This window comes from Chiloscyllium plagiosum, unplaced genomic scaffold (assembly GCF_037043375.1).
Source record: "Chiloscyllium plagiosum isolate Xiang-an unplaced genomic scaffold, Cpla_swu_hap1 HiC_scaffold_33, whole genome shotgun sequence".
Taxonomy (NCBI): Eukaryota; Metazoa; Chordata; class Chondrichthyes; order Orectolobiformes; family Hemiscylliidae; genus Chiloscyllium; species Chiloscyllium plagiosum.
In genome coordinates this window covers 11,167,181-11,191,668 of record NW_028270171.1, presented here as the reverse complement: position 1 = coordinate 11,191,668, position 24,488 = coordinate 11,167,181, and the positions used below count along the sequence as shown (strand labels likewise).

Sequence of the window (24,488 nt, the reverse complement as noted above, 5' to 3'; positions counted from 1 at the left end):
TGTACAACAGCCTCCGGCTGGTCCCTCTCCAATATAGGCTGGGACTGTTTTCTGTGGAGCATTGGAGTCTGAGGGTGACCTTATGGAGGTATAAAAAATCATGAGGTTCATGGATTGGGTGAATTGTCAAGATCTTTTCCCCATGGCAGGGAGTCCAAAACTGGAGGTTATAGGTTTAAGGTGAGAGGGGAAGGGACCTAAGGGGAACTTTTTCATGGAGAGGGTGGTGCGTGTATGGAATGAGCTGCCAGAGTAAGTGGTGGACGGCTGGTACAATTGCAACATTTAAAATGCATTTGGATGGGTATATGAATAGAAAGGGTTTAGAGGGATATGGGCTAAATGCTGGCAAATGGGACTAGATTAATTTAGGATATCTGGTTGGCATGGACAAGTTGCAGCAAAGGGCCTGTTTCAGTGCTGTTCAACTCCATGACTCTATAACAGGTAATTAATCTGCAATTAAGGAAATCAAGGAGGACAGAGTGGAAAATGAACAATGAAATCAGTTACTGTCTTATCAAAAGGTGGACCAGGCTTCCAAAGGCAGAGGATTCCATTCCTTTTCCTAATACTTCTTCAAACCAATCACTTTGGGTGTGTTATGACGGATTTCAGAGGCAGTCTGCCCTGAGGTGGGAGTTGAACACACATTCTCAGGTAGGGACACTGCGCCACAACACTCTCTTCCATTGTCTGTGTGGTGAACAAAACTCTTCAATGATAGAAGCCACTGAAAGTCAGGATGGGAACAGGTGTTGTTTTTACAGTATCCACTGAGGGCTCCTGTGAGTGTGTGGTCTGCAGCGGGGAGGGGGAGGTGGCGACATTATTTGTTTGGGAGGGGGCGTGGTGTAGGATCGACATTGAACATTTTGCAGGATTCCCTGGAAAATGCGCACATCTGGGCGAGGATTGAAAAGCAAGTGCAGTAGCGGCTTGAGATCACTGGGGAAATCAGACGCGAGTACAGTTTGCGAGACGATTTGGTTTGCAATTCTGGCTAGTTTACATGGTTGGAAAATCTAATATAAATGTTTCTATTGCTCTTTGGGAAAGGGGGAGATTTTCCGTTCACACTTTTAACTTTTTCAGTTTGTCTTTCCCAAAAACCGACAAAAGACTCTTAACTCCCAGAAATGTTGATTGTGCAATGCAAAAGGGGATTTTTGAAATAAACTCCACAGGCTCCACCCACTTACATATGGATATTTTAAAAGCACGCAACGACACCAGACTGGGCTCAGAGAGGAAGCGGGAGTAAAGAGGTCGTGTTCATAAAGCACCGCTCTGTCCACCAACATGCACACGCTGGAAACACCGCAGTAAGTACTTGTAAACATAGGAAAATCCAAAGCTCTATTTAAAACGCCTCCCCACTAAACACTGCATCAACCACTGGCCTATCCAGATGAACCTAACACCACCAAAACATCCCTTGTTTTAAAAAAAAAGATAAAGTTTAAGGCTTACTTTTTTTCAATGTTGAACTGAAAGATGATTTTGAATTGTCATGGTGAGAGTCTAAAAACATTTTTTTTTGAAGTGATAAACTTTTAATCGGTGCGAGGAATCTAGCTGTAAGGGTATTTTTTTAAATTGGCAGATGGACTTGGGGTGCCAAGATTACTGTCAGTTATGGCTGCAATGTTTCATAGCGTTTCAGTAAGAGTGAAGTTGCTGTTTCATGGGGAGTAAAGTGAATGATAATCAACGCGTTTGAACTTCGAAGATTGGATTGTTTCGAATAGGAGTTAAGGACAAAATGTTTATGATCTTTTCGACAGGTTGCTCTAGATAGTTGCACTCCTGAGCTGCGTGTTTATGTGTACAGTACGGAGGTGCCTGTTTGTAAATCGAGTTGTAATCTTGGCCGAATGAGTTCTGGCTAAATAAATTGACACACACTGGTTACCTCAGAGTTACAGGTTCCATTTGTCTGCTTTCGATTGTGGAACTGCAGTTTTGGGACGCTGGAAGCTGATATCTCCAGCATGTTTTAAATTGGTGAAAACATTCTCATCTGGAGCACCATTCTGTACAATTTGAATAAATTCTGCGTCTTTTCTCGCACTAAAGAGGCGGCAAGAGAAGGAAATAAGCAAATGTGATGAGCAATCACATTCCTGACATTGCCAGGGTTTATGCCAAGAAGGTTAATTTCAGTGTAAGGCAAGAAAATAGTATTTCTGTCACCTATAGGCACACTATGATAGTATCGATACACACAGCCTACTAATTGACACATTCTTCGATGTCAAATGTTCACAATAATTAATTAGATTTGAAGATTCGAGAGACTTAAGTTAGTAAATACAACATTATGCTTTGCCAGGAACTTCCCACAGATAGCAACAAGCTTGACCTGTTAATCTGCTTTCTGATGATGTTTGTTGAAGGGGAAATTTTACTAGAACACTGGAAGAGAATTGTGTTCTTATGAACTGTTTTGTTTTATCATTAATATCGGTGATTATAAATAGACAAGTATTTGCATATGCTTTTGTTTCTTGTAGAGGTTCCTTTCTCGAAAATACTTTTTTGCAGTCACAAATATGTTGTACAGATTTTCCATCTAACTTGGCAATACTTGGGTTTGCTTCTGTATTATTCAATGCTTTGTAATGTTAATAAATTATCAGACAAGAAAAAAATTCAGGATTAACAAACAAAAAGTGAAGGGAGGGTTTTTCTTTTACCTCCACCTTGTGGGCAAATTGGGAACTGCATGGGTTAGTGAGTTGTAGAGACATGCGGGTCTCTGGCTCAAGCCGTAATATCAACTGAGCTAATTTAGGATGTTGTACCTGGCCTCAGTCCGCAATCACTTGGCACCAATCACACACTATCCATCAATCCCTCATGAGAAGAGGGATGATGGGTGAAGATGCCACTATGCTCCATTCATTCTCAAAAAGGGTGCTAGTAGCTTCTATCAAGTGACTGCCTTCAGATGGAGGGGTCAGAGACAATTTTGAAGGTGATCCAATTATTGAAATGACCAAAAATTGTTTCCGGGCCACCTGTCCCCATATTGAACCGTGACTTAAATTAATTGCCGACTATGTGTGCCTGATAATGGCAGTTGTTTACAGAGAGAGAACTATTTGCAGCATCTGTGACAACCACAAGACATTCCAAAGCACTTTACAGTTAATGCACTACTTTGGATGCGTAGCCATTGCTGTGGTTAAAGAAGCTCAGCAGCCAATCTGTCCACTGTCCAATCCTGGAAGACCAATGGGATAATGACTTTTTACGTACAGTTCTAAAGGTGCATATGCTGCTGTTTTGCCTCTGATGCTGCTTGTTTTGGGTAAAACTGTTCAAAACAAGTGTATTTTCTTAACAGTAAAAACAATGCTTTAATTATAGCTTTGTGCATCTTTCACAGATCAAATCTATCTCCTCATCTTGGTGTCGCATGCTGGGAGTTGCCTTGAATTTTACTTTTCGTGATTGTCACCAAATTGTCAGTCTCTCCCTTTCTCTGCAAACTTCGACAGTCCCACAATCCTCTGAGAAGCTGACATCCTGTCTATTTGAGTGTCTTGAGCATTCCTGATTTTGATTGCTCCACCATTGGCAGTGCCAGCCTCTGCATTCACCCCCCACCCCCCGCACTGCTGTGCCATCCCTTCCCTAAACCACTCTACCTATCCAGCCCCTCTTTTAAGATTCACCTTAATATCTCTGGTCAAGCTTCTGCAAACCTGCCCCTTGTATGGTTTGATAACTGCTCCTCTGAGCAGATCTTACTATGTCAAAGGCTGTATATAAATGCAAGTTGTTTTATATCCATTGAACACTACTCACTATCTTCAGCAGTCAGTCTGCAGTCACTAGATGAGAGGGAAGACGTGTGAGTATAAAGGACTGCATCTCTCATTGGAGTCCTTCTTCCAGCTGTAATATTGGGCTAATTGCACGACTGAATTAACATTATACCGGACAATTCCAAAACTGAATGTTATGAAGGAGAGTTCAAGAAATGTGCAAAGCATTTGTTCATTGACCACACACAGCAACTCTCAACTAATTCTCAATCCTCCTCACCTTCAGGAGTAAGTCAGTTGAAAGGTCCTGCAGACCACCAGCAATACACCAAGCTGGCTACCAGGAGGCACCAAAGGGTGACTCACATTTTCGGGGAGACATTTGGCCTTGTTTTGTGCCTTTGTGCAGCTGAATTGAGAAACTAAATTGAGGTTGATGTCATAGACAGACAGACACACACACACAGTTATGTTATGTCATGGTATTGAATCTTAGTGCCACTATGGACTGGCTCATAGGGAGAAACAAAATTGTTCTTGACTGGCAGTAGTCTTCCAGTTATTGATATGGCCTATGAGTGATAGTGTTTACCACTGGGTAGGGGAATGGGAGTTCTCATCATGACCCCAGGATGGTCGAACAAGCAGGAAATTTACTGATTGGAAAGTGCAAATAAATACTGCAACTAGTAAAACTTCCCTTTATTGCAGTTTCTGAAGTGGGGGTAAATTGTCATATGACTACACACTCTGTTTTTGTGGTCAACTGGACAAGAATATTACTTCTCAAATGTAGCAATGGGCTTTGGATATTATTCATCATCAACAGCAATGTAAAATTGCCTCCACGAAACATATGTTATGCCTTCACATACTATGGTCTCCGACTACAGCTGTATCCTGTAGCACTGTGCTATCCAACACAGCAGACAGTCCCAGGTAACTGGATGAAAGGCCCACCTATATCTTTAATTTCCCACCAGATACTGTTGTGGGAGTCGACCTATCTAAAATGCAAAGAAGAGGTCCTCATGATCTCTCCACTTGCCATCTCCTAGCGGTGAGCACAGACTGGCCTCACTGATGATGTTCAAATCCTGAGAAAAAAATAATTTTCAACTAAGGAATGGTTGAAAATTGGTCACAGTCCTGGAAGCTGATAATAAAGTTGGTTATGTTGTCCAAAATGATAAAGCATTCCTTGTTTTTTTTAATTTGATGGTTTACTTTATAGTTCAGAGGAAAGGGCACTCGAAGGGAAAGAGGTAATGGTGATGTTGTTGGGTTTGTAATCCAAAGGTGCAGGCTAATATGTTTCAAATCCCATCCTGGTCTCTGGTGGAATTTAAATTCAATTAATAAATCTGGACTATAAAGCTAGCCTCTACAACAGCAATCATGGCAATCATCATCAGTTGTTGAAACCGTCTGGTTCACTAATGTCCTACATGTGACTCCAGACCCACAGCGATGTGGTTAACTCTTAACTGTCCTCTGAAATGAAAATTTGGGATGAAAGAATAAAGGGGAGAAAAGCCAAATTAATCACTAAGTAGTTGTGTCAATTGTTAAGGAAGATGTATGAGATTATTTGACAGGGAGGGTGTCTGAAAAGGACCAAGAGGGAGGTGGACAGTATTTGCTCGGGAGTGTGCAAAGAGGTTCAGTATTTGACAGGGAGGGTGTGAGAGGCAATGAGAGATGGTATTTGACAAGGAGAGTGTATGGTGGAGGCAGAGTGTGATAATGTGAATGAGTGTGACACTCCCTGTCCTTCCCTCTTGCCCTGTTTCTCAGGGTGATTGCTGCTGTTTCATTTAATATAGTGCAGTCTACAAGGAAAGGTTTGACTGTGCAGCCTTCTGAATCAGCAATACCTGCCCCATCTTTAATGGTGCAGTGGGCTGCTGTTTGCTTATGGTCCTGAAGGTCACTATCCTGAACAAGCTGGAAGACCCCATTTCTAAAAATCAACAACTTGCATCCTTAACATCAAATGAAATGGCCCAAAGTGTTTCACGGGGAAGAAATGGTGTAGTGGTTAAGTCAGCAGGTTACTAATCCAGAGAGGGTGGCGGCTGGGTCGGAGGCTGACGTGTGACCTGATAGAAGTGTATCAAATCATGAGAGGCCTGGTTAGTCAGGGTCTTTTTTTCCCCAGGGTGCAAATTTCAAATCCTAGGGGTAGTGGGTTAAGGTGAAGGGGGAAAGTTTAAAAGAAATGTGCGAGGCCCGTTTTAGCACAGAAGGTGCCAAGGTTGGGGGGTGGTGTTCGAAGCAGATAGCAGAGTTTGAGGCATTTAGACAGGCACACTAACAAACAGAACAGAGAGAGATGGGCCATATGCAGGCAGATGGAATTAGTTCAGAATAGCATTGTGGTTGGCACAGGTATGGTGGGTCGAAAGGCCTGTTGCTCTGCTGTACTGTTCTATGTACTAACCCCAGGCTATCATTTGGGACTCGTGGGTTCAAATCCCACCATGGCAGAATGTGAAGTATAAATTCAATAAAACTCTGGAATACAGAGCTGGCCTTATGGTGATCATATAACCACAGATGATTATTGTTTAAAAACCTATCTGACTCACTAATGCTCTGTAGGAATGAAATGATCTGCCATCCTAACCGGGTCTGGCCTACATATGACTCCAGACCCACAGCAATGTGGTTGAATTGTAACTGCCCTCTGGCCATTGAGAAGTGAGTTATAGAAGCCTGGCTAGTGATACCTACATCCCCTGAATTAATTTTTTTTTTAAGAAAGAGCAAAGTTTGACACCAAACCTCTTAAGGGTATGTTAGGTCAGATGATGAAAAGCTTGGTCAAAGGGGTAGGTTTTAAGGTGCCTCTTAAAGGAAGCAGAGGTATAGGGAGGGAATGGCAGAGTTTGGGCACAGCCAGCTGAATGCACGGCCACCAGTGGTGAAGCATTCATTATTGGGGAAGCACAAGAGATTTCACAATTTTAGGGCGGCACAGTGGCTCAGTGGTTAGCGCTGCTGCCTCACAGCACCAGGGTCACAGGTTCGATTCCAGCCTTCGGCAACCTGCCTGTGTGGAGTTTGCACATTCTCCCCGTGTCTGTGTGGGTTTCCTCTGGGTGCTCTGGTTTCCTCCAACAGTCCAAAGATGTGCAGGTTAGGTGAATTGGCCATGCTAAATTGCCCATAGTGTTAGGTGCATTAGTCTGGGTCTGGGTGGGTTACTCTTCGGCGGGTCGGTGTGGACTTGTTAGGCCGAAGGGCCTGTTTCCACACTGTAGGGAATCTAATCTAAATAAGGAGGGGCAAAGACCATGAAAGCATTTGAAACAAGGATGGGATTTTTAAGATCATGATGTACACAGTAGCAATTAGCAGTCTCCAGAATTTGGCAGTTGCAGTCGCTGGGCTGGAGTGGAGTAGGTTACCCCTGAGTTGACCGTGTTGACGTTCAGAACAAGAAAGTGCCAGGTTCAGAATTAATCACCATAGTCACGTGATGTACTGGTAAGATTACTATAAATGGGCTTTGTGTCTCGTAATCAGCCTAGCTTCCTGCTCTTGAAGCACATAACTAGCAACTATTAGAATTAGTGTTGACAGCAATGAGGGGGTCAGCTGGAGTGTGCTCCCGCTGTGAATAGGCAACTGCCAGGGCTAGCAAACCAAGGTTGGCCAGTCGAGTCTTGTTTTGCAATGAGACCTTGAGGTTGAAGTCTTCAAGGGAAGAAGAGAGGGAGGTGAAAGCAGATGATATTGATGTTTAAGCCACCTAAGCCTAAGGAGTCTGTGTAATCATGATACAAGAGTCCAGTGGGAGGAGTTCAGCTATCATTGGCAGGATTCAAGTGTAATTAATGTTGTCCTATCATTCTAATTTTCTCTTTTCCTCTTCTGAGTGCTCAAATGCAAGATGTAAACTCCCTCTGCTCTGGGCCAACACAGTGAGTGAAAACTAAGTTACTTTCATTAGATAGATCGATTGGAGATGTTGGGTCTGTTTTTGTCGAAGAAGAGAAGGTTTAGAGAGAGATCTTCAAAGTCATGAGGGGTGTGGACAGTGTGGAGAGGGAGAAATTGCTGCTGCTCAGGACGATCATGAAGAATATGAATGTGCAGATTGATGGGAATTGGCAAAAGAAGCATTGATGACACAAGAAATTTTCACGCGGTGAGTGGTTAGGGTCTAGAATGTAGTGCCTGGGGGTGTGGTCGCAGCAGGTTCAATTGAGGCTTTCATGAGGGAATTGGATTAATATCTGAAAAGGAACAATGTGCAAGGTGAAGGCAGAAGATGGAGGGCTGGCATTAGGTGAATTGGTCGCATAGTGGTAATGTAATTGGACAAGTGATGCAGATGCCTGTGCTAATGTTCTGTGGAGATGGTTCAAATCCCATTGTGGCAGATGGTTGAATTTGTAATGTCTGTATTTAAAAGCTGGTCTAATGGCAATCATGTAACTGCTGTTTTTGTTGAAATGGTTCACTAATGTCTTTTAGAGAACAAAATCTACTGTCTTTACATGGTCTGGCCTGCATGTGACTTTCACTCCCACAAAATTGTGGCTAACTCTTAACTGCCCTAGTTCAAGGGAAATGAGAGATGGGCAACAAATGTTGGCAACAGCAATAATGCCCACATCCCATTCAAGCGCTTGTAAAACTGTTCATTAGGAGTGCTGGCACTGACATGATGGGCCAAATGGCTTCCTTGTTTGCTGTGACCCTCTGTGTGAAATTCTGTGTTGAAATTTCCATGATTGCTAATCCCAATGGCAATTACTGTACATGTTTCTCTACACACCACACCTTTTGTCATTGACACTAGTGACCGAAGGAATTGTCGAGTGGATGGGCCTCACCTCTCAATGTGGAAATTACCCTTTTCCCACCCCAGCTCTGCCCGTCACAATCCTGAGTGACATGGACAATTGAATGACAGATGCCAGCCTCCCCCTGGACTGGAGTCTGGGGGCTGATCAGTCTCATTTCACACGATGACCCTGAAAGCCAGCAGACAGAGAAAACGAGAATCTCGTCCCCAGCAGCTATTCTCATCTTGAAGGTGGATCTGAACTTATCCTTGTGGTTTCATACAAGTGGAGGCATTCTGTAATATATGCCTCTTTGTGTGTTTGTAATGTGATCCTTAATCATCCGAGAGTCTCGCTGCATGTGAGTCAACAAATCTTTCGGACCGTGGGTGGGGGCGGAAGGGAAAGGTTCACATGATGGTTGGGTTTCTTGACTCTGACCTCCAACCTGATTTTCTGCCTTTAAAACTTCTGGTAGTGCGAATGGAAAGTGTGTTTCAGTGGCAGGGGTGAAAAATGCAAGCTTTCCTATTGAAATAGGAAAGGAAGAGAGATTGGATGAGTTCAGGATTCTCCGAATTCCTGCCACCATTTCAATAAATGCAAGTGTGTTCTCACCATTCTCTAGGTTAAAAGAAAAAGTTTCTGCTGAATTTCCTGTTGGATTTGTTAATGATTATAAAATCATTGAATTTACGGAATTGGGAGTTCTACTACTGTTTCCTGCTAATGTAGATGCTTCAGATGAGCCTCCAACCACCTCTCTTCAACTAACCCTATCACCATATTTGTTTTCATTCCTGTCTCCCTCACTTGCTTATTAAGCTTTCTGGGAATGCAGCATTGCTGGTCATTGTAACGATCCCCCCATTTCTGTCGCAATAAATGGTTCCATTGGAATTGCCTGCCAACCTTGTTGAATCCCTTCATTATCTATTGGTCATTGCCCCTCACTTATGTTGTCTGGAGAGATAAGCCTCAGACTGTTCAATCATGCCTGACCGTATGAATTCTGGCACCAACCTTGCAACGCCAGGGTTCTGCGATAAAGGCAGGTAGCTGAAAATAAGATGCAGGTCACTGATGATCGAAATGAATGGAGGGGTAGGCTTTAAGGTGTGAATACTCTTTTCCTGTTCATACATTCCTAAATGTTGCTTTGAACATGATCGTGATTATAGAAACCCTTAAAAAGAACTGCTATTTTGAAATTGTGCTGATTTACTTAGATCAATCCCATCCCTTTTTATCTTGTCTGATTCCAATCGCATTTCCTATTAATTTCTTTGAATTTTCTGAAGCAGGAGCCACTTTACTCAAGCATTACTCAATGGAGTGAGCCATTGCAATCTTGCTGTCAATAATTCAGCAAGTCTGGTGAGGAATGGTTGGAATGCCTGATATACGCAAACGTGCGGAGTCAAATATTTACCACGTCCCAACCCCACGCAGCATTCTCCAATTACGAGGGAGGTGGCGCCTGGATAGTAATGGAAATGGTTATGGCCCATTCACACATTCTCTCTGTATGAGGGTTTCAACTCGTAAAGTCATTGCCATTGCTAGTGAGCTCTTACTTGATTTAGTGAGACCAGAGGAGCTGAGGCATCTCCCATGAGAGCAGCTTAGTCTAGGTCGACAAAATCATGAAAAGTTCTGATTACACAGATTAGGAGGAATGATTCTCACCTATAAGAGGATCAATGGCCAGAGAACACACATTTAAAATCATTGTCAGAGAAAACCCATAGAGAGGAGACATGTTTTTTTCATAGGGAATTGGTTATAGATATTTTCTAATCAAACTGTTCACAAATGTCACAATACATCTCTGGAGCAAGTGGGACTTGAACCCAGGTTTCCTGGCTCAGAGATGGAACAAGAAAATGAACAAAACTAACCCAGGAAAGATGGACTGAATGGCCTTCTCCTGAACTGTATGATTCCATTCTGGATTGATGCCAAGTAATGTTTCCCATCACCTTCACCAGTTCTTCCCCCGTCCTCTGCTGGAGACATTGATGAGCAGATGCCAAAGACAGCTGTGTGGTTGTAAATCTGGGCATTCAGTGTTGACTATTTGGCCTTTGAGGGCATTGTGAACCGGATCATCTCCTGGGGTATCCATGTGCAGTTGTTTGCCTTTCTTTACATACATGGTGTCTTGCGACAGTACAGCTTTACTTTTCCAAACGCCTTGTTGTTGTTATTGTTTAAAATGTGAATGTCACAAATTCCCAGATAATAGGGATGTGCTGCGTGGGCTGTGGAGCCTTAAGTATTCCTCCTCCTGCCTGCCCCTGCCACCCTTCCTGTTGCTTCCCCCTCACTCCCCTTTCCCACTCTTTCTCTCTTGAGGTGCATGTGGCAGGCCACATGCACAGTTTTGCCACACGCTCTGCCAGACATCACAGGGCATTAATTCCAGCAGTACGTCTAAGCAGAACTTTTTGATTTTGGCTAACATTCTAATGTGTCTTATTTTATTCCTTCTCCATAGGATTGAGCCATCACAGATTTCTCTGGTAAGTATCATGCATCTTTAAAAGTTTTGAGTGCTTTTCTTTACAAACGATTGAATGTTTACATATTTTCACCCTTAATTGATATGCTCAGACTTGCCAACTTTGCCATATCTGAGCAGAAATGAATCTGAATTTAATAAACTACTGGAAAGCGTCTGAGAAATCTGACTCTCTGTTTGTTTTGTTCTCTTATGCCTGCATTTATTGCCCATCTCTAACTGCCTGTGAACTTAGAGGCTTGTTAGAGTTATTTCAAAGAGCAGTTAAGAGTAAACCACATTTCTGGGTCTGGAGTCACATGAAAGAACAGCAGATTTCTTTCCCTAAAGGGCATTCATGAACCAGACAAGATTTATTTTAAAATCAGCAATAACTTCCTTTTAATTCAAGATTCATTAATTAAATTTAAAATTCTACTCACTGACATGATAGGATTTGAACCCATGTTTCCACACTCATACCTGGGTCTTGTGATTACTGTTCTAGTGACATTACTGCTGCACCACAGTTTCCTAATGTGCTAGGTCTAAAACAGACCAGTTTATCTATAATATCTGGCTGGAGATTTTATCTGCACACTGGCTGGTATAATTCACATACCTCTCTGAAACCCCTCAGCTCCGTCATTTCTTGTATTCTACAAAGCCTAATGCTCAATTTAAATGTTGTTACTTTATTAATTACATCTGGAGGAGCCTGTTTGGCACAGTGATAGGGCACCAATCTTAACCCTGTCTTTGAGACAAGGAGACCAGAGGTGTGTCATAACATCTCTGAATAAACTGATTAAAGATATTCTAAGTAAGTCTGAATAGAGAGCTGGTGCCAGTAATGGACCCATCTGGCTCACTCATACGCTTTGTTCAGGAAGGAAGTCTACCATCTTTACTGAGGCTGGCCTACATGTGACTCCAGACCCACAACAATGTGATTGACTCCTAACAATCCTCCCATGACGTCCCATTAAGATAATGAGTTGTATCAAACACTGCATTGACTTAAAGAATGGAGCTTGAGCACTTCTATCTTCATTAACTTTGATCCTGTTATGCTTTTGATAAGTACAGACAGGCAGATGATTCAAACCAAGAGCAAGCGAGGGGAACTCATAAGAACATAAGAAATAGGAGCAGGAGTAGGCCGTCTGGCCCTTCGAGCCTGCTCCGCCATTCAATAAGATATGGCTGACCTATTCATGGACTCCTCCAGTCTTGTCCTGTCTGAGCTATCAGCAGTGCTGTTTGGACTCAATTAATGACAATCCACGCACAATGTTTAAGACATTTGTCTATGATAAAGGTGCTATAAAAATGTAAGTTGTTGCAGCAGGCCAGTACAGATACAATGGGCCAAATGGCCTAATTCCTTGCTGTAACCACCCATTGGTTCCATGAATGCTTGGGAGCATGGGGACTGAGACACAACATGGAGAGCTTTACCCTGTGTCTAACTGTTATCTGAGGGTCCTTATTAATTGGATCTGCATCTGTGCACTGGACTATCTCAAATAGTCGTCCACCTGTGTTCAAACAGACACCTTTTCTTACTTCTGTCAGGCTGCAGGAAGCCTGGAACATACCTTAGGATCCTAAAGTCAAGTGGAGCTCAGTCAGTCCATAAAACCAGTGCTGACCATTTAGCAGCGCTATCTACATTAGACCCATTGCCCTGATACGTTTTCAAACCATTGCTTTTTCAAATATGAATGCAAATCCCTTTAGAAAGCTCCTATTAAATTTATTCTGGGCAGTATATTCCATAGGTCTGCCTGTCACCCCTCTGGTTTTTGTTGAGATACTTGGGTCTGCCTGATTTCCTGTGAGCACAGTGAGATCCAAAACTGGAATATGCAGCATTGCCTGAAGGATTCAAGGGAAAGCAACCAAGGTGATGGGCTGAATGGCCTCTTCCTTTGTAGTATTGTTATCCGATTGGATACAAATCTCCTCCAGTTTCCAGTTGGCAGTGTTACCAGAAGGAGTTCTGAATGGAGGCTGATTGACTGAATGGTGAACATGATTAACAGACTGCCCTCACGGGGCCCTACCTAATAACAGGAGCAACCTCTGCAGATTGTAGTTCAGACCATCGCTAAGCATGGCTGAGTGGATTGTAACTTTCTATGAACTGGGCACCATCAAACATGCAGGATTGAGGCAAGAGACTGGGTGGTGAGGCCAGACTCTGTATTCAAATCACTGACACACTCCAGTTGTTAATCACCCCCTCCCCTCCCCACCATGGCCACGTGCATCCGTACAGAGGGTCCCTGGGGTGACAGATAAACAGCCGAAAGTGCTATGTGCATGAACACGAAAAGGAAACAGATGGGAGCACGAGTTGAACTCAGGCTGAAATAGACTCTTGACTGGTCGGGGAATCAAGGGTGATGGGGAAAATGCAGGGAAGTGGTCATGAGGTGTGTCAAATCAGCCACGATCTTATTGAATAGCAAGAGTAGGCTTGAGAGGCCGCATGGCCTGTTCCTGTTGCTATTTCTTCTGGTCACCAACCTCCTGAGTTATCGCAAAAGTTAACTAATTAACCAAGATTGTCAAGGCCTATTTACGATAACACTGACACCTCTTTTGGAAGAATTCAAATAAGCTGTCGACACCATGTACTTGGACACATGAGCTGAGCTTTTGCAAATCCACCTCATTTGTTTTTTTTTCGTAAGCCAGTATTATTGCCCTTGGCAATACCTGGCATAGCCCACTGTGGAACTGAAAGCATCCAGACTGCTGTTCTGAATCAGATCATAATTTTTTATTATTCTTTTCTGGGATATCAGTGTCATTGGCTGGGTCAGCATTTATTACCTGTCCCTAATCACTCTGGAGTAAGTGGTGGTGAACCGCTGTTGCCCACAGAGTTGTTACGGAGGGAGTTCCAGGGTTTTGATCCAATGATGCACACCTTGTCCACAGTCTCAGGCAGATGTAAGGAGTCCCACCTCCAATAATGCAATGGAGATCAGGGGGCATCCTCCTAGTACCCTGAGAAAATATTTAGACCCCTCGGCCAATGTAAAGCTAAAAACTGTAATGAAAGCAAAAACTGTAGATGCTGGAGGTCAAGATGGCTGGAGAAACTCAGCAGCTCTTGCAGCATGTGTAGAGAAGGAGAAACTTCAGATTTAATGCCTTGAGTCCAATTCTCTGCTTCTGTCTCCCCAGATGTTGGCTAGATGCACTGGGCTTTCCCACCACTTGGCTTATTTGGTCTCTGAAAACAGATTCCTCTTATTTAACTATTGTTTGCGGGAGATAGCTGTGAGCAAATTATCTGTTGATCATATTGTGATAGTTTCTGCAGTTCAGCCAACACCTGATTGACTGAAGACTCTGAAAAGGGGGATGGTGTATGTGTGGTGTTTCAATGTGTGTGGCGTTTCTGGAGCGGGAGATGTTAATGTGCTGCGTTAGTGCAAGTCACAGGAAGTCTAAACTGTGAGGTGGATGGGGATATGAAGTGAAAATTAGAATAATCCTGACAGTTCTCTTCTCTACAGTATCCTGATGCAGTGTCATATGAAACAGATACATACAGCAAGCATCCAGCTCCTTTTTGTTCCTACTATGTTGCTGATCCAGAGCAATCTACAGGTCAGTGATTTGGATGTTGATGCATATTGAAAGAAGGCCTTTTTTAAATCTCTCTGCTAGCAATTGGACTCTCCTGTCTCGTCACTGGAACTGAGAGCCCAGTTCAGCTCAGAGCTAATACAACAGCCTTGCAGTTAAGGAAGACTTGACTCATAGACTACAAGGACCTCTTGAATAACATTTTTAAAAAATCAGTCTTCAGAAATAAGGGCACCGCTACCAAATCCAACATATATTCCAAGTACCTGGTTCTCCTTTGAGAAGTTAGTGGTGGGCCAGCTGAATTCATAGAGTATTGGTGCATCCACAGGGAGGTAATTTCAGGCTGTTAGCTCTGCAACAGTGAAAGAAGAACGTTATACTTGCAAGTAAGGATGGTGAGTGGCTTGGTGGGGAACTTTCATGTGATGGTGTTCCTAAGTATCTGCTGTCCATATCCACCTTGATAGTTAAAGTTCCGGGCTCACTAAACCAGGTGAGATGAAGATGACTGGGAGGAGTTTTGAGTAGGACTTGAACAATGACACAGATCTGATGAGCCAAATGGTCTGTCTCTCTGCTGTAAATTTGATATGACTTTCTTATTCATTTAAATATTTAATAATTCAAGGAGAGAATATTCTGCACATTAAAAGCAAAAGGTTACAATGTATTTATATTTGAGAAGATTGTCATTATTATCACCTTATCCCATGGCACCTTTTCATCCATCAGAGAGTTACCTGAAGCAGCCACATAACAGTAGTACTGGTGTGTAGCATGTATGAGATACACTGCAGCAACTCACCAAGTCTCCTTCCTCACCTTCCAAACCGATGACTGCTACTATTGAGGAGGGTACAAGAGGGCACCACCATCTGCAAGTTCCCCTCCAAGCCACCCCAATATTCTGACTTGGAAATAAATTTGCCTTTCCTTCACTGTCACTGGGTCAAAATCCCGGCAGTCCCTCTTTAACAGAACAGAGAATGTCCCTGAACCATATGGACTGCAGTGACTCAAGGAGGCAGCTCTCCTCCAACATTTGGAGGGCAATTAGGGATGGGCAGTAAATGCTGGCTTAGCCAATGATGCCTACATCCTGTGAAAGATTAAAAGTAATATCTTGCAAGTTCTGTTTCAACAGTGCATGTGTTGTTTTGTTCACCCTCTGAGACCTAGTTTAATCCTGTCTATATTGTGGCCTGCATGTTGAATTATTGACTGGTGTTGGAGGTGGCTAGTGAGACTGAGTGCAGGGTCTAAGGGCAATAATGTTCTAGAAATATCCAAGGTGTCCCTCCTGACAAGCTGCTTCTTTGTTTAGATCATTACTGGACGGGCTCTGAACATCACAGCCTGAGCTATGAGCATTTCGACGGGGGGCAGTTCACCCAGCTTCAGAATGTGGCAGTCTCACACTTGCAGAGTTTGTACCCGCAGTTCCCACTGGAGGTTGTCAGCACCCCAGAGCCCTCACTGCCAAACCACAGCACCTGCCCACTGGAGGAGGACTACAACCAGGTAACATTTCAGAATGGGCCAATAGCACCAACCTTGTCAGTGTGGCAAGGGGTGCCGATGTTACTAATGGACCGCAAACTGATATGGAGAGCCCTGCAGAATGGGCAGATGGAGTCTAACTAATGCGTTTTGACAGAAGGAATGGGGACCGGCCATATCCATCTAATGGCACCGTCTTAAAGAGCGTGGAGGGAAAGAGGGATCTGGGAGTTCACGTGAATGAATCTTTAAAGAGTGTAGCACCAGGTAGCATGGTGGCTCAGTGGTTGGCACTGCTGCCTCTCAGTGCCAGGGACCCAGGTTCAATTCCAGCCTCGGGCGACTGTGTGGAGTTTGCACATGCTCCCCGCGCCTGCATGGGTTTCCTCCCACAATTCAAAGATGTGCAGGTTAGGTGGATTGGCCGTGCTAAATTGCCCGGGATGTTAGGTGCAATAGTCAGGGGAAACGTGGGGAATGGGTCTGTGTGGGTTACTGTTTAGAGGGTCAGTGTGGACTTGCTGGGCTGTAGGGGCTCTAATTCTTATAATGGCAGCTGTGTAACATTGCTGTTGTGTCAGAGACGAGAGTGAGAGACAATTGATGGTATGTTAACGTGAGGGCCACCACACCTCAGGCAAGGGGACAGGTTGCGAAGGTGGTAATCTGAACTAGTGCGGGAATTGAACCTGTGATGTTAGCATCACTCTGCATCGCAAGCCAGTCATCCAGTCAACTGAGTGGGGCAGGTGGGAACTGTAGCAAAAGAATGGTTAGCAGAGTAAATTGAATCTTGAGCATCATAAATAGGGGTATTGAGTTAAAAAGCAGGCAGCTAAGGCGAACCTTCATAATGGTCTGGATAGGCCGTAGCTAGAGAATAGAGAAGCAAAGATAATGTTTCAAGTCCAGTACGATTCCTCTCCAGAATTGATGACATTGATGACAGTTGTGAAGAAGAGTCATATCCGACTTGAAACATTAACTCTGTTTTTCTCTCTCTCTCTGCAGCTGCTGTCAGCCCTGCTGGGTTTCTCCAGCAATTTCAGTTTCTATTTCAGAACCTCAGATTTTCCTCTGTCTTTTTCAGGGCAGGGAAAGGAAAGGGCAGATTTTGAGACAATCCACGTATGAAAGAGTCAAGTTCTAGAAGGAAACCTGGGAGGGAATTGAGCAGAACTAGTTTAGCTTGAGATTCTGGTCGGCATGGACTGGTTGGACAAAAGGGTCCATTTCGTATGACTCTATAACTATCTTGTCTTTAGATTTTGGATATTATTTACTGGAGAAACAAGCACTTTAGAAGGGAAAAGGAGGTAATAAAATGTGTGAAGAGAAAGAGAAAGGCTTGAGAGAGAGAGAGATGACAAGGCCTTTTCCCATCATGTAGTATATTTGTTCAAGGTAAAGCTGTAAAAGTTTTTCAGGGAATTGACAGAACATTCATTGCCAGTTCCTGCTCCCAGTGTTGTAGAGAAAGATGGACCAACACAGTGATGCAGCTGGGAGGTAAACACTGTGCCACTGGATATCAACAGGAACATACATGAAATGAGAAACTTCCAAAGCTATTGCTGATTTAAAATAAATAACATTTTCTTTCTCTCTCTCTCTCTTTCTTTGAGCTTCTCTCTCAGCTCTTTTATTTGCGCTGTTCTTTTCGATTTTTAATCTTGTATGTCTATTATTTGTCATTTTTAATGCATTGTCCTGATGGATTTTTGGCACGGGGATTTTATTTTTCCGTTTTCTTTCGCACTTCCCTCCCCAGCAGGTTTTCCCCATGTTGTACCCTTCCTTCCAGACACCCACCGATTTGTCAAGCCCTTCGATATCCGAGGATGATGACTATAACCTCGGCAGCCCCGTGCTGGAGGTTTCTGACAGTGAGTTTGACGAGAATATCCCTCCCAGAGAGTCGTCCACGCACGATGGAGGTCAGTGCAGGCCCTGATGACAGGTCAACATAAGAATCTGAGAGGACGTCAGTTAGTGAATGGAGTATTGTATTCATTCTGGGGGAGAGAGGGAGTGGGGGAGAGAGAGAGAGAAAGAGAGAGGTGGGAAAGGAGAAGGAAGAGAGAAGAAGGGAGGGAAAGAAAGAGAGAGAGAGCCAGAGAAAGACTGAGGAAGAGAGAGGGGAGGGGAAAGAGAGACAGGGAGATGGAGAAAAAGGTAGGGGAGGGAGGATAGAGAAAGAGGGAAGAGGTGGGGGAGAGGGAGGGGAGAGAGAAATAAGGGAGGCAAGAGTGGAAAGGGGGAAGGGATGGAAGAAAGGGTGAGAAAAATGGGGAAGGGAGGGAAGAGAGACAGAGAAAGTCGGAGAAGGAGAGTTTGAGAGACTGCAAGATACTGATGGGCACTTGACAATGTGAATAAAGAGTCATGGTGCTGTGATGAAGTGGGATGCTGCAAATAGAAATGTTAGTCCCCTGAGCTGGGCGCCAGTCTCCTGGCAAAGACTTGTGTCTCCATATCCTCCTCCATCCCGAATTAAATTATGAAATCCAGCTGCTGCCAGTTTTGCTGGGTTGGCAGTGGGGATGGGGTTAGAGGAGGAAAACCGACATTTCCTACCAGTTAGTGCAGTCAACTGTGACAGAGTTGGCTTTGCTCGACTTGGAGTGAGGAAAGTAGCAAAGGTTTAGTTGGTTTGTCAAAGTTGGGTGAGTGCCCAGTTGAACTTCTGGCTAATTCCAGAAGAATCCAATGTGGAATTGGGTTGCTGTTTGTCTTTGTGAACATCTTTGGCGAAGCCAGCATTTGTTGCCCATCCCTAATTACCCTTGAACTGAGTGGGTTGGTCAGCTATTTCGGAGAACAGTTAAGAGTCAACCACATTGGCTTGGGTCTGGAGTCACATGTAGTCAAGACTACGTCAGGACACAGATTGCCTTCCTAATGACCCAGATGGACTTTTACAACAATTAGTGATTGTGCCATTACTGAAACTAGCATCCAGCGCTCATTTTATTAATGGAATTTAAATTCTTCTTGGTAGACTCTGAGGAGTGACCTTATAGAGGTTTATAAAATCATGAGGGGCATGGATAGGGTGAACAGACAAAGTCTTTTCCCTGGGTGGGAGAGTCTACTGTGGTGCATGTTCCTACAACGTTCACTTTGGCCTTGGTAACTTTATCACCGCTTCCCACATCTCCCATCTTCGCTCTTTGAAGTACAACTAATTGAAAGCTATTTCTAAATAAATAGTCAATGTTGCCATTTGAAAATTAATTTCAGCAGTCCAGCACACTTTTCCTTTCTTGGAAGGAATTGATTTCACTGGTGTTCCTCAGTTTGGAGCCATTGGTCCTAAAGGTGCTGAGTCTGGTATCGGGAAGCCAAAGATTCTGCCCCAGTCTCCCTCAGCCAATACTACACCATCCCACCCTTTTGCCTCCATTTATGATCTCACTACCTCCCTTCCCACATGGCACCATTACCTTATCCATTCCTTCTGCCTATTTGGCAGTGGGGGAAGCTCACACCTGAACCTAAACCCATCCCCACCGGTTACTGATATCCTCCAACTCCCCTCCAACAATTTTCTTGTTGTTTGTTGCATGATCGTCCTCAAGGGACCAGACCCTGTCATCCTCTTGCGCTGATGCTCCAGCTTGTGATTGCCAAACCATCTTGCTCTTCCATAAGGGGGTCCTGTGGTGCAGTGGGTAGAGTCCCTGTCTACAAACCAGAAGGTTGGGATTCAAGTCCCACTCTGGGACCTGCAGGCCAGGGAGCATTCATGGGTAGTGTAGCCAAACAGGTAGATGAATTTGCACATCCCTCCAGTTTGGCTGAGAGCAGGAGGAACTCTTAATTTACGAGGATGTTCTCCAGGGTTGGAGGATTTGAGCTATCGGGAAAGTCTGAATAAACTGGGGTTGTTTTCCCTGGAGCGTCAGAGGCTGAGGAGTGACCTTATAGAGGTTTATAAAATCATGAGGGGCATGGATAGGGTGAACAGACAAAGTCTTTTCCCTGGGTGGGAGAGTCCAGAACTCGAGGGCAAAGGTTTAGGATGAGAGGGGAGAGATATAAAAGGGATCTAAGGGGCAACTTTTTCTTACGAGAGTGGTACGTGTATGGAATGAGCTGTCAGAGAAGGGGTGGAGGCTGGTACAATTACCACATTTAAAAGGCAACTGGGTGGGTATATGAATAGGAAGGGATTAGAGGGTTATGGGTCAAGAGCTGGCAAATGGGACTAGATTAATTTAGGATATCTGGTCAGCATGGATGAGTTGGACCGAAGGGTCTGTTTCCATGCTGTACATCTCTATGACTCTATGGAATGCCCCTTCATTGTCATTGGCTAAATTGACACAGGAGGCCCTCTTAAGTCGTATGACTAATGTACTTCCCAACTTGTGCAGGTGTTCGGAAGAAGGTGCGCCTCTATCAGTTCCTGCTGGAGCTTCTGAAGAGTGGGGACATGCGGGACTGCGTCTGGTGGGTGGACCGTGAGAAGGGCACTTTCCAGTTCTCCTCCAAGCACAAGGAGGTGCTGGCTCATCGCTGGGGAATGCAGAAGGGCAACCGCAAGAAGATGACCTACCAGAAGATGGCGCGGGCCCTGAGGAACTACGGCAAGACTGGCGAGATCCGCAAGATCAAGAAGAAGCTCACCTACCAATTTGATGGCATGCTGCTCTCTCAGAAGAAATCTGAATGTAAAACCAGCTATTTGCCGTAAAGTCGGGGGAGGGGGCCCTTTTCCCTTTCCTTTTGGACTCTTCCATCTTGGACTGTCGATGTTTATTAAGACGTGAAGGCTGGGCTTGACACTGCACTTACTTCCTTGTTTTTGCGTTGTGTTTCTGCCTTGGTTTTCAAGAGTGCTGTTGAATGCCCATTGCTTGTCAATGTGAGACATACCGAGGCTCACAAACTGGACGCTACCTGCTGCTTTCCCAATAGAGCTGTGCAGCACATTCTGTTTCTCCAGAAAACCTCTGAAGGCCACTGGTTATCCAAAAGGAGATTGCCCCTCATTTTACCTCTCGCACCTCCCTCCCTCCCCCCCCCCCTCCTAGGGGGCTCGGGCTGGTTGAGGGAGCCATTTACAGGAGAACTTTGAAAGGACGTTCATTACAAACCTCTGTGCTTTGGAGAGAACGCTTTTCCACTGCTTGGGGCAGGGTTGGGGAGAGGGGTTTCCAGGGCCTGGGGACATATCCATAGGAGAAAATTTAGGAAAAGCTTCACTTCCATGAGAATAAATTCCTGCACAAAAGCAGCCCAGTGGTAGCTCAATTAATCAGAAATGGGCACTGCTGGCTCAGGATATTAGGAAATGCAGAGCTGGGGCCCAATACAGATACGGATCTATCATGATCTCGCTGATTGGCAGAACAGAGCCTCTGTTTATACCTTTTGGCCTGTGCTCACCATCGGCCCTCCATCAGAATGATGGTGCAGGCTTTGGGAGTGTTGGTGGACAAGTTAAAATGATCAGATTCCCCTTGCTTTAGGTTGGAGGACGTCAGCTTCCTGTATCCCGTTGATAAAAGGCGCTACCTGCAGGGTTTGTTGTGACTAAGTGCTGCTTAAAGCTGTAGGGCTGGAGGTTCAACTGGGTGGAGGAATGATCCTGGAGAGGTTGTGGCGAGCTAAGACCCAAACACACATGGCCCTTTTGGGAAATGCAGCCGACTGGGGGCTTTGCTGTGTTCTCCTTTTGTTTTCCTACATTTTTTCATGGGAGGAGGCGTTTGTTGGTGAGGCCAGTGTTTATTTATTGTCCATCAGTCATGACCCTGGAGAAGGTAATGGTGAGCCATCTACTTGAGCTGTGGCAATTCCATTTGGTTTCATTACACTGCCAGTGCTGTCAGAGAGGGAGTTCCAGGATTTTGACCCAGTGACGCTGTAGGAACATTCCAAGTCGGGATGGCGTGTGGCTTGGAGGGGTATTCGCAGGTTTTCATGTATCTGCTGCCCTTGTCCATTTAGACAGTAGAGGTTGTGTGGTCAGCAGGTGCTGCTAGATGAGCTTTGCTGCAGTGCATCGTGTGGATGGTACACTGCGCGTCGGTCTTGCAGGGAGTGGATGTTTAAGTTGGCAGATGGGGTACCAATCCAGCGGGGGCCGATTCGTCCCATTGCAGTATTCTGTTTATTTTAGAAAGCGTGCTTTTGTTGTAAATTTTATGTTAAAGACTCCGTTTTTTTTTTGTTAAGAGGCAGGTTAGGGCCTGCAAGCTGCAGTGAGAAAGTGCATTTCTCTTTCCCAAAGTGACATCAAAGGCTGCACCCCACAGAAAGCATTAATGGAATGGCGCCGCGCTTGGGGAAGCAAAATTTAATTCCTTGAACACATTTCAGAAAGTTTAAGATGTATCTGTATATATTTTGAAAGCAAAGCAGGCGAAGGTAAGGGAGGGAAGGTGGGGTTGGAGTCGGTAACAGGGGAGGTGGGATGGGTGGGGGGGGGGGGGAAAGGTGCACGGGGTGCTTGAGAAGAATCTGTAAAGTGTCCGAGGAGGTACCCGCGCAGTTTCTGGGCTTGGTTTTATCTTGTGTAGATTGTGTGCGCTGAATCGAGTTGTTTTGAAGCCCAAATATTTTTGTCTGTTGCTTTTTTAAACACCGTTCAATGCATTGGAAAACTATGTTACACACATCAGGGATGTCCAGCCTCCCAGTGTAGCTGATGTGGTCATTGTATGTGTGTGGTGTGTATGCATAATTTTTGAATGAGTACATGTGTTTGTGTGGTATGTGTCTGCGTATGAATTGTGTACATGAGCTTGTGTGTGTGTGCAATGTATGTATGCATAATTTGTGAATGAGTACATGTGTTTGTGTGGTATGACCGTGTATGAGTTGTGTACGTGAGCGTGTGTGTGGTATGTGTGCGTGTGTGAGTGTCTGGCAGTCCTATTCTGCCAGTCAATGCCTGGCGCTACAATGGTGCTGGGTGCCAGCACAACTGCGGGTACCATTATCCCCACAATTACCCTCATGTAAATAAATGTAAATAGAAGAAACGTTAGTTGATACTAACAGACCAGGATCAGATGTTGTGGGACGTTTGGCTGTTGAACAGAATTAAAAGGAAAATAAAAATCCTCTAATTTTCATAGCAGGAGCTGATCTCTGTTATTCTTTTCAAAAGCACAAGGGTAGGATCACCATTATTTTGGAAACTTTTCACTTGTTTTATAAATAAGATTCACTCAGAGAGACATGAAACAGACCGTTTGCTCCTCTGCCCATTCCTGAAGAAGGGCTAATGCCCGAAACGTCGATTCTCCTGTTCCCTAGATGCTGCCTGACCTGCTGCGCTTTTCCAGCAACACATTTCCTCCTCTGCCCATCAACCTTTCTTTTATTTTGCAGTCATAATAACTAGGAGCAGCAGCAGTCCATTTGACCCCCACAACCCCGTATGTGATGGATTGGATGTGATCTTATCGGTCACATAGGGGCTCTCTGTAAATACTTGACCTGAGTGACTATTAGGCCATTTTGGAGGTCACATTGCTGTGGGTCTGGACACACATTTAGGCCAGGCTGGGTTGGACAAGAATAGTTCTATATTTCAAATTTTATCAATTGAAATTAAATTCTACCAGCTATGCTGGGGGATCTAAACCCATGTCCCCAGTGCTCAGTAACAATACCAAGACTCCACTGTCTCAATCCTGTGTTTTGTTCATAGCCTTTAATTCCCTTTATATCTGACTCTATCAACTGGGGTCAAGTTGGAGAAGGAAGGGGAGAAATCACGGTCCCAGAGAAAGCCGCTGCCCCTTTGTACCTCAGTCCTAATTCTCGTACGAGGAAGGCACTTGAGGTTTGCCAAGGCCCTGTTTGGTTTCTGTACTGCATTTAACCCAAATAAGTTCTGTAGACCCTCCACAATCAGAGCTCAATCTGGATCCTATCCCCACCCCCTCTGTCTTTCCCCAAATCCCCTCCTCCTCCCTCTCTGTCTCCTTCCATACTTTCCCCACTTCCTCCTCTTCCCGTCTCCCCTTCGCCCTCCCTTTCCCCCAGGGATCCTGTTTTATCGAAAGCTGTAGACGTAGGCAATGGAAAACTACAAGTTTGAGAAAAGAATCAGAAGTTGGGTGTTAAGAGTATGTGCAAGGACTTCGAAACCAAGCGTCACGAGTTTCAAAATGAGGAACTTGGGATTAATTAGCGGAGTCAGCAGGAAAGTTCGACATGCAAAGGGGAAATGGACTTGGCTCAGAGGTTACTAAGGAAGACCAGAGTCACAAAGCAACATGGGAGCCACAATTAGTACAATGACTGTTTCAGTGCAGAAGGTATCTGTGGCGGAGT

General features: G+C 44.5%; 1 protein-coding gene across 4 annotated transcripts; it reads left to right on the top strand.

The window, feature by feature from the left end:
• Nucleotides 1–1,201: 1,201 nt before the first annotated feature.
• Nucleotides 1,202–23,283, top strand: LOC122542200 (transcription factor PU.1-like). Of its 4 annotated transcripts, none has more exons than XM_087978274.1 (6): nt 1,202–1,325; nt 11,076–11,100; nt 14,615–14,708; nt 16,015–16,211; nt 17,965–18,076; nt 20,570–23,283. In XM_087978274.1, the coding sequence occupies exons 1-6, from the start codon at nt 1,303–1,305 to the stop codon at nt 20,887–20,889; spliced, it is 771 nt and encodes a 256-aa protein (XP_087834400.1). In that variant the 5' UTR covers nt 1,202–1,302; the 3' UTR covers nt 20,890–23,283. The 4 variants fall into 4 exon arrangements, with proteins under 4 accessions (XP_087834400.1, XP_043535597.1, XP_043535598.1 ...); XM_043679662.2 differs by having other exon boundaries at nt 17,965–18,127; XM_043679663.2 differs by having other exon boundaries at nt 17,962–18,076.
• The last annotated feature ends 1,205 nt before the right edge of the window (nt 23,284–24,488 follow it).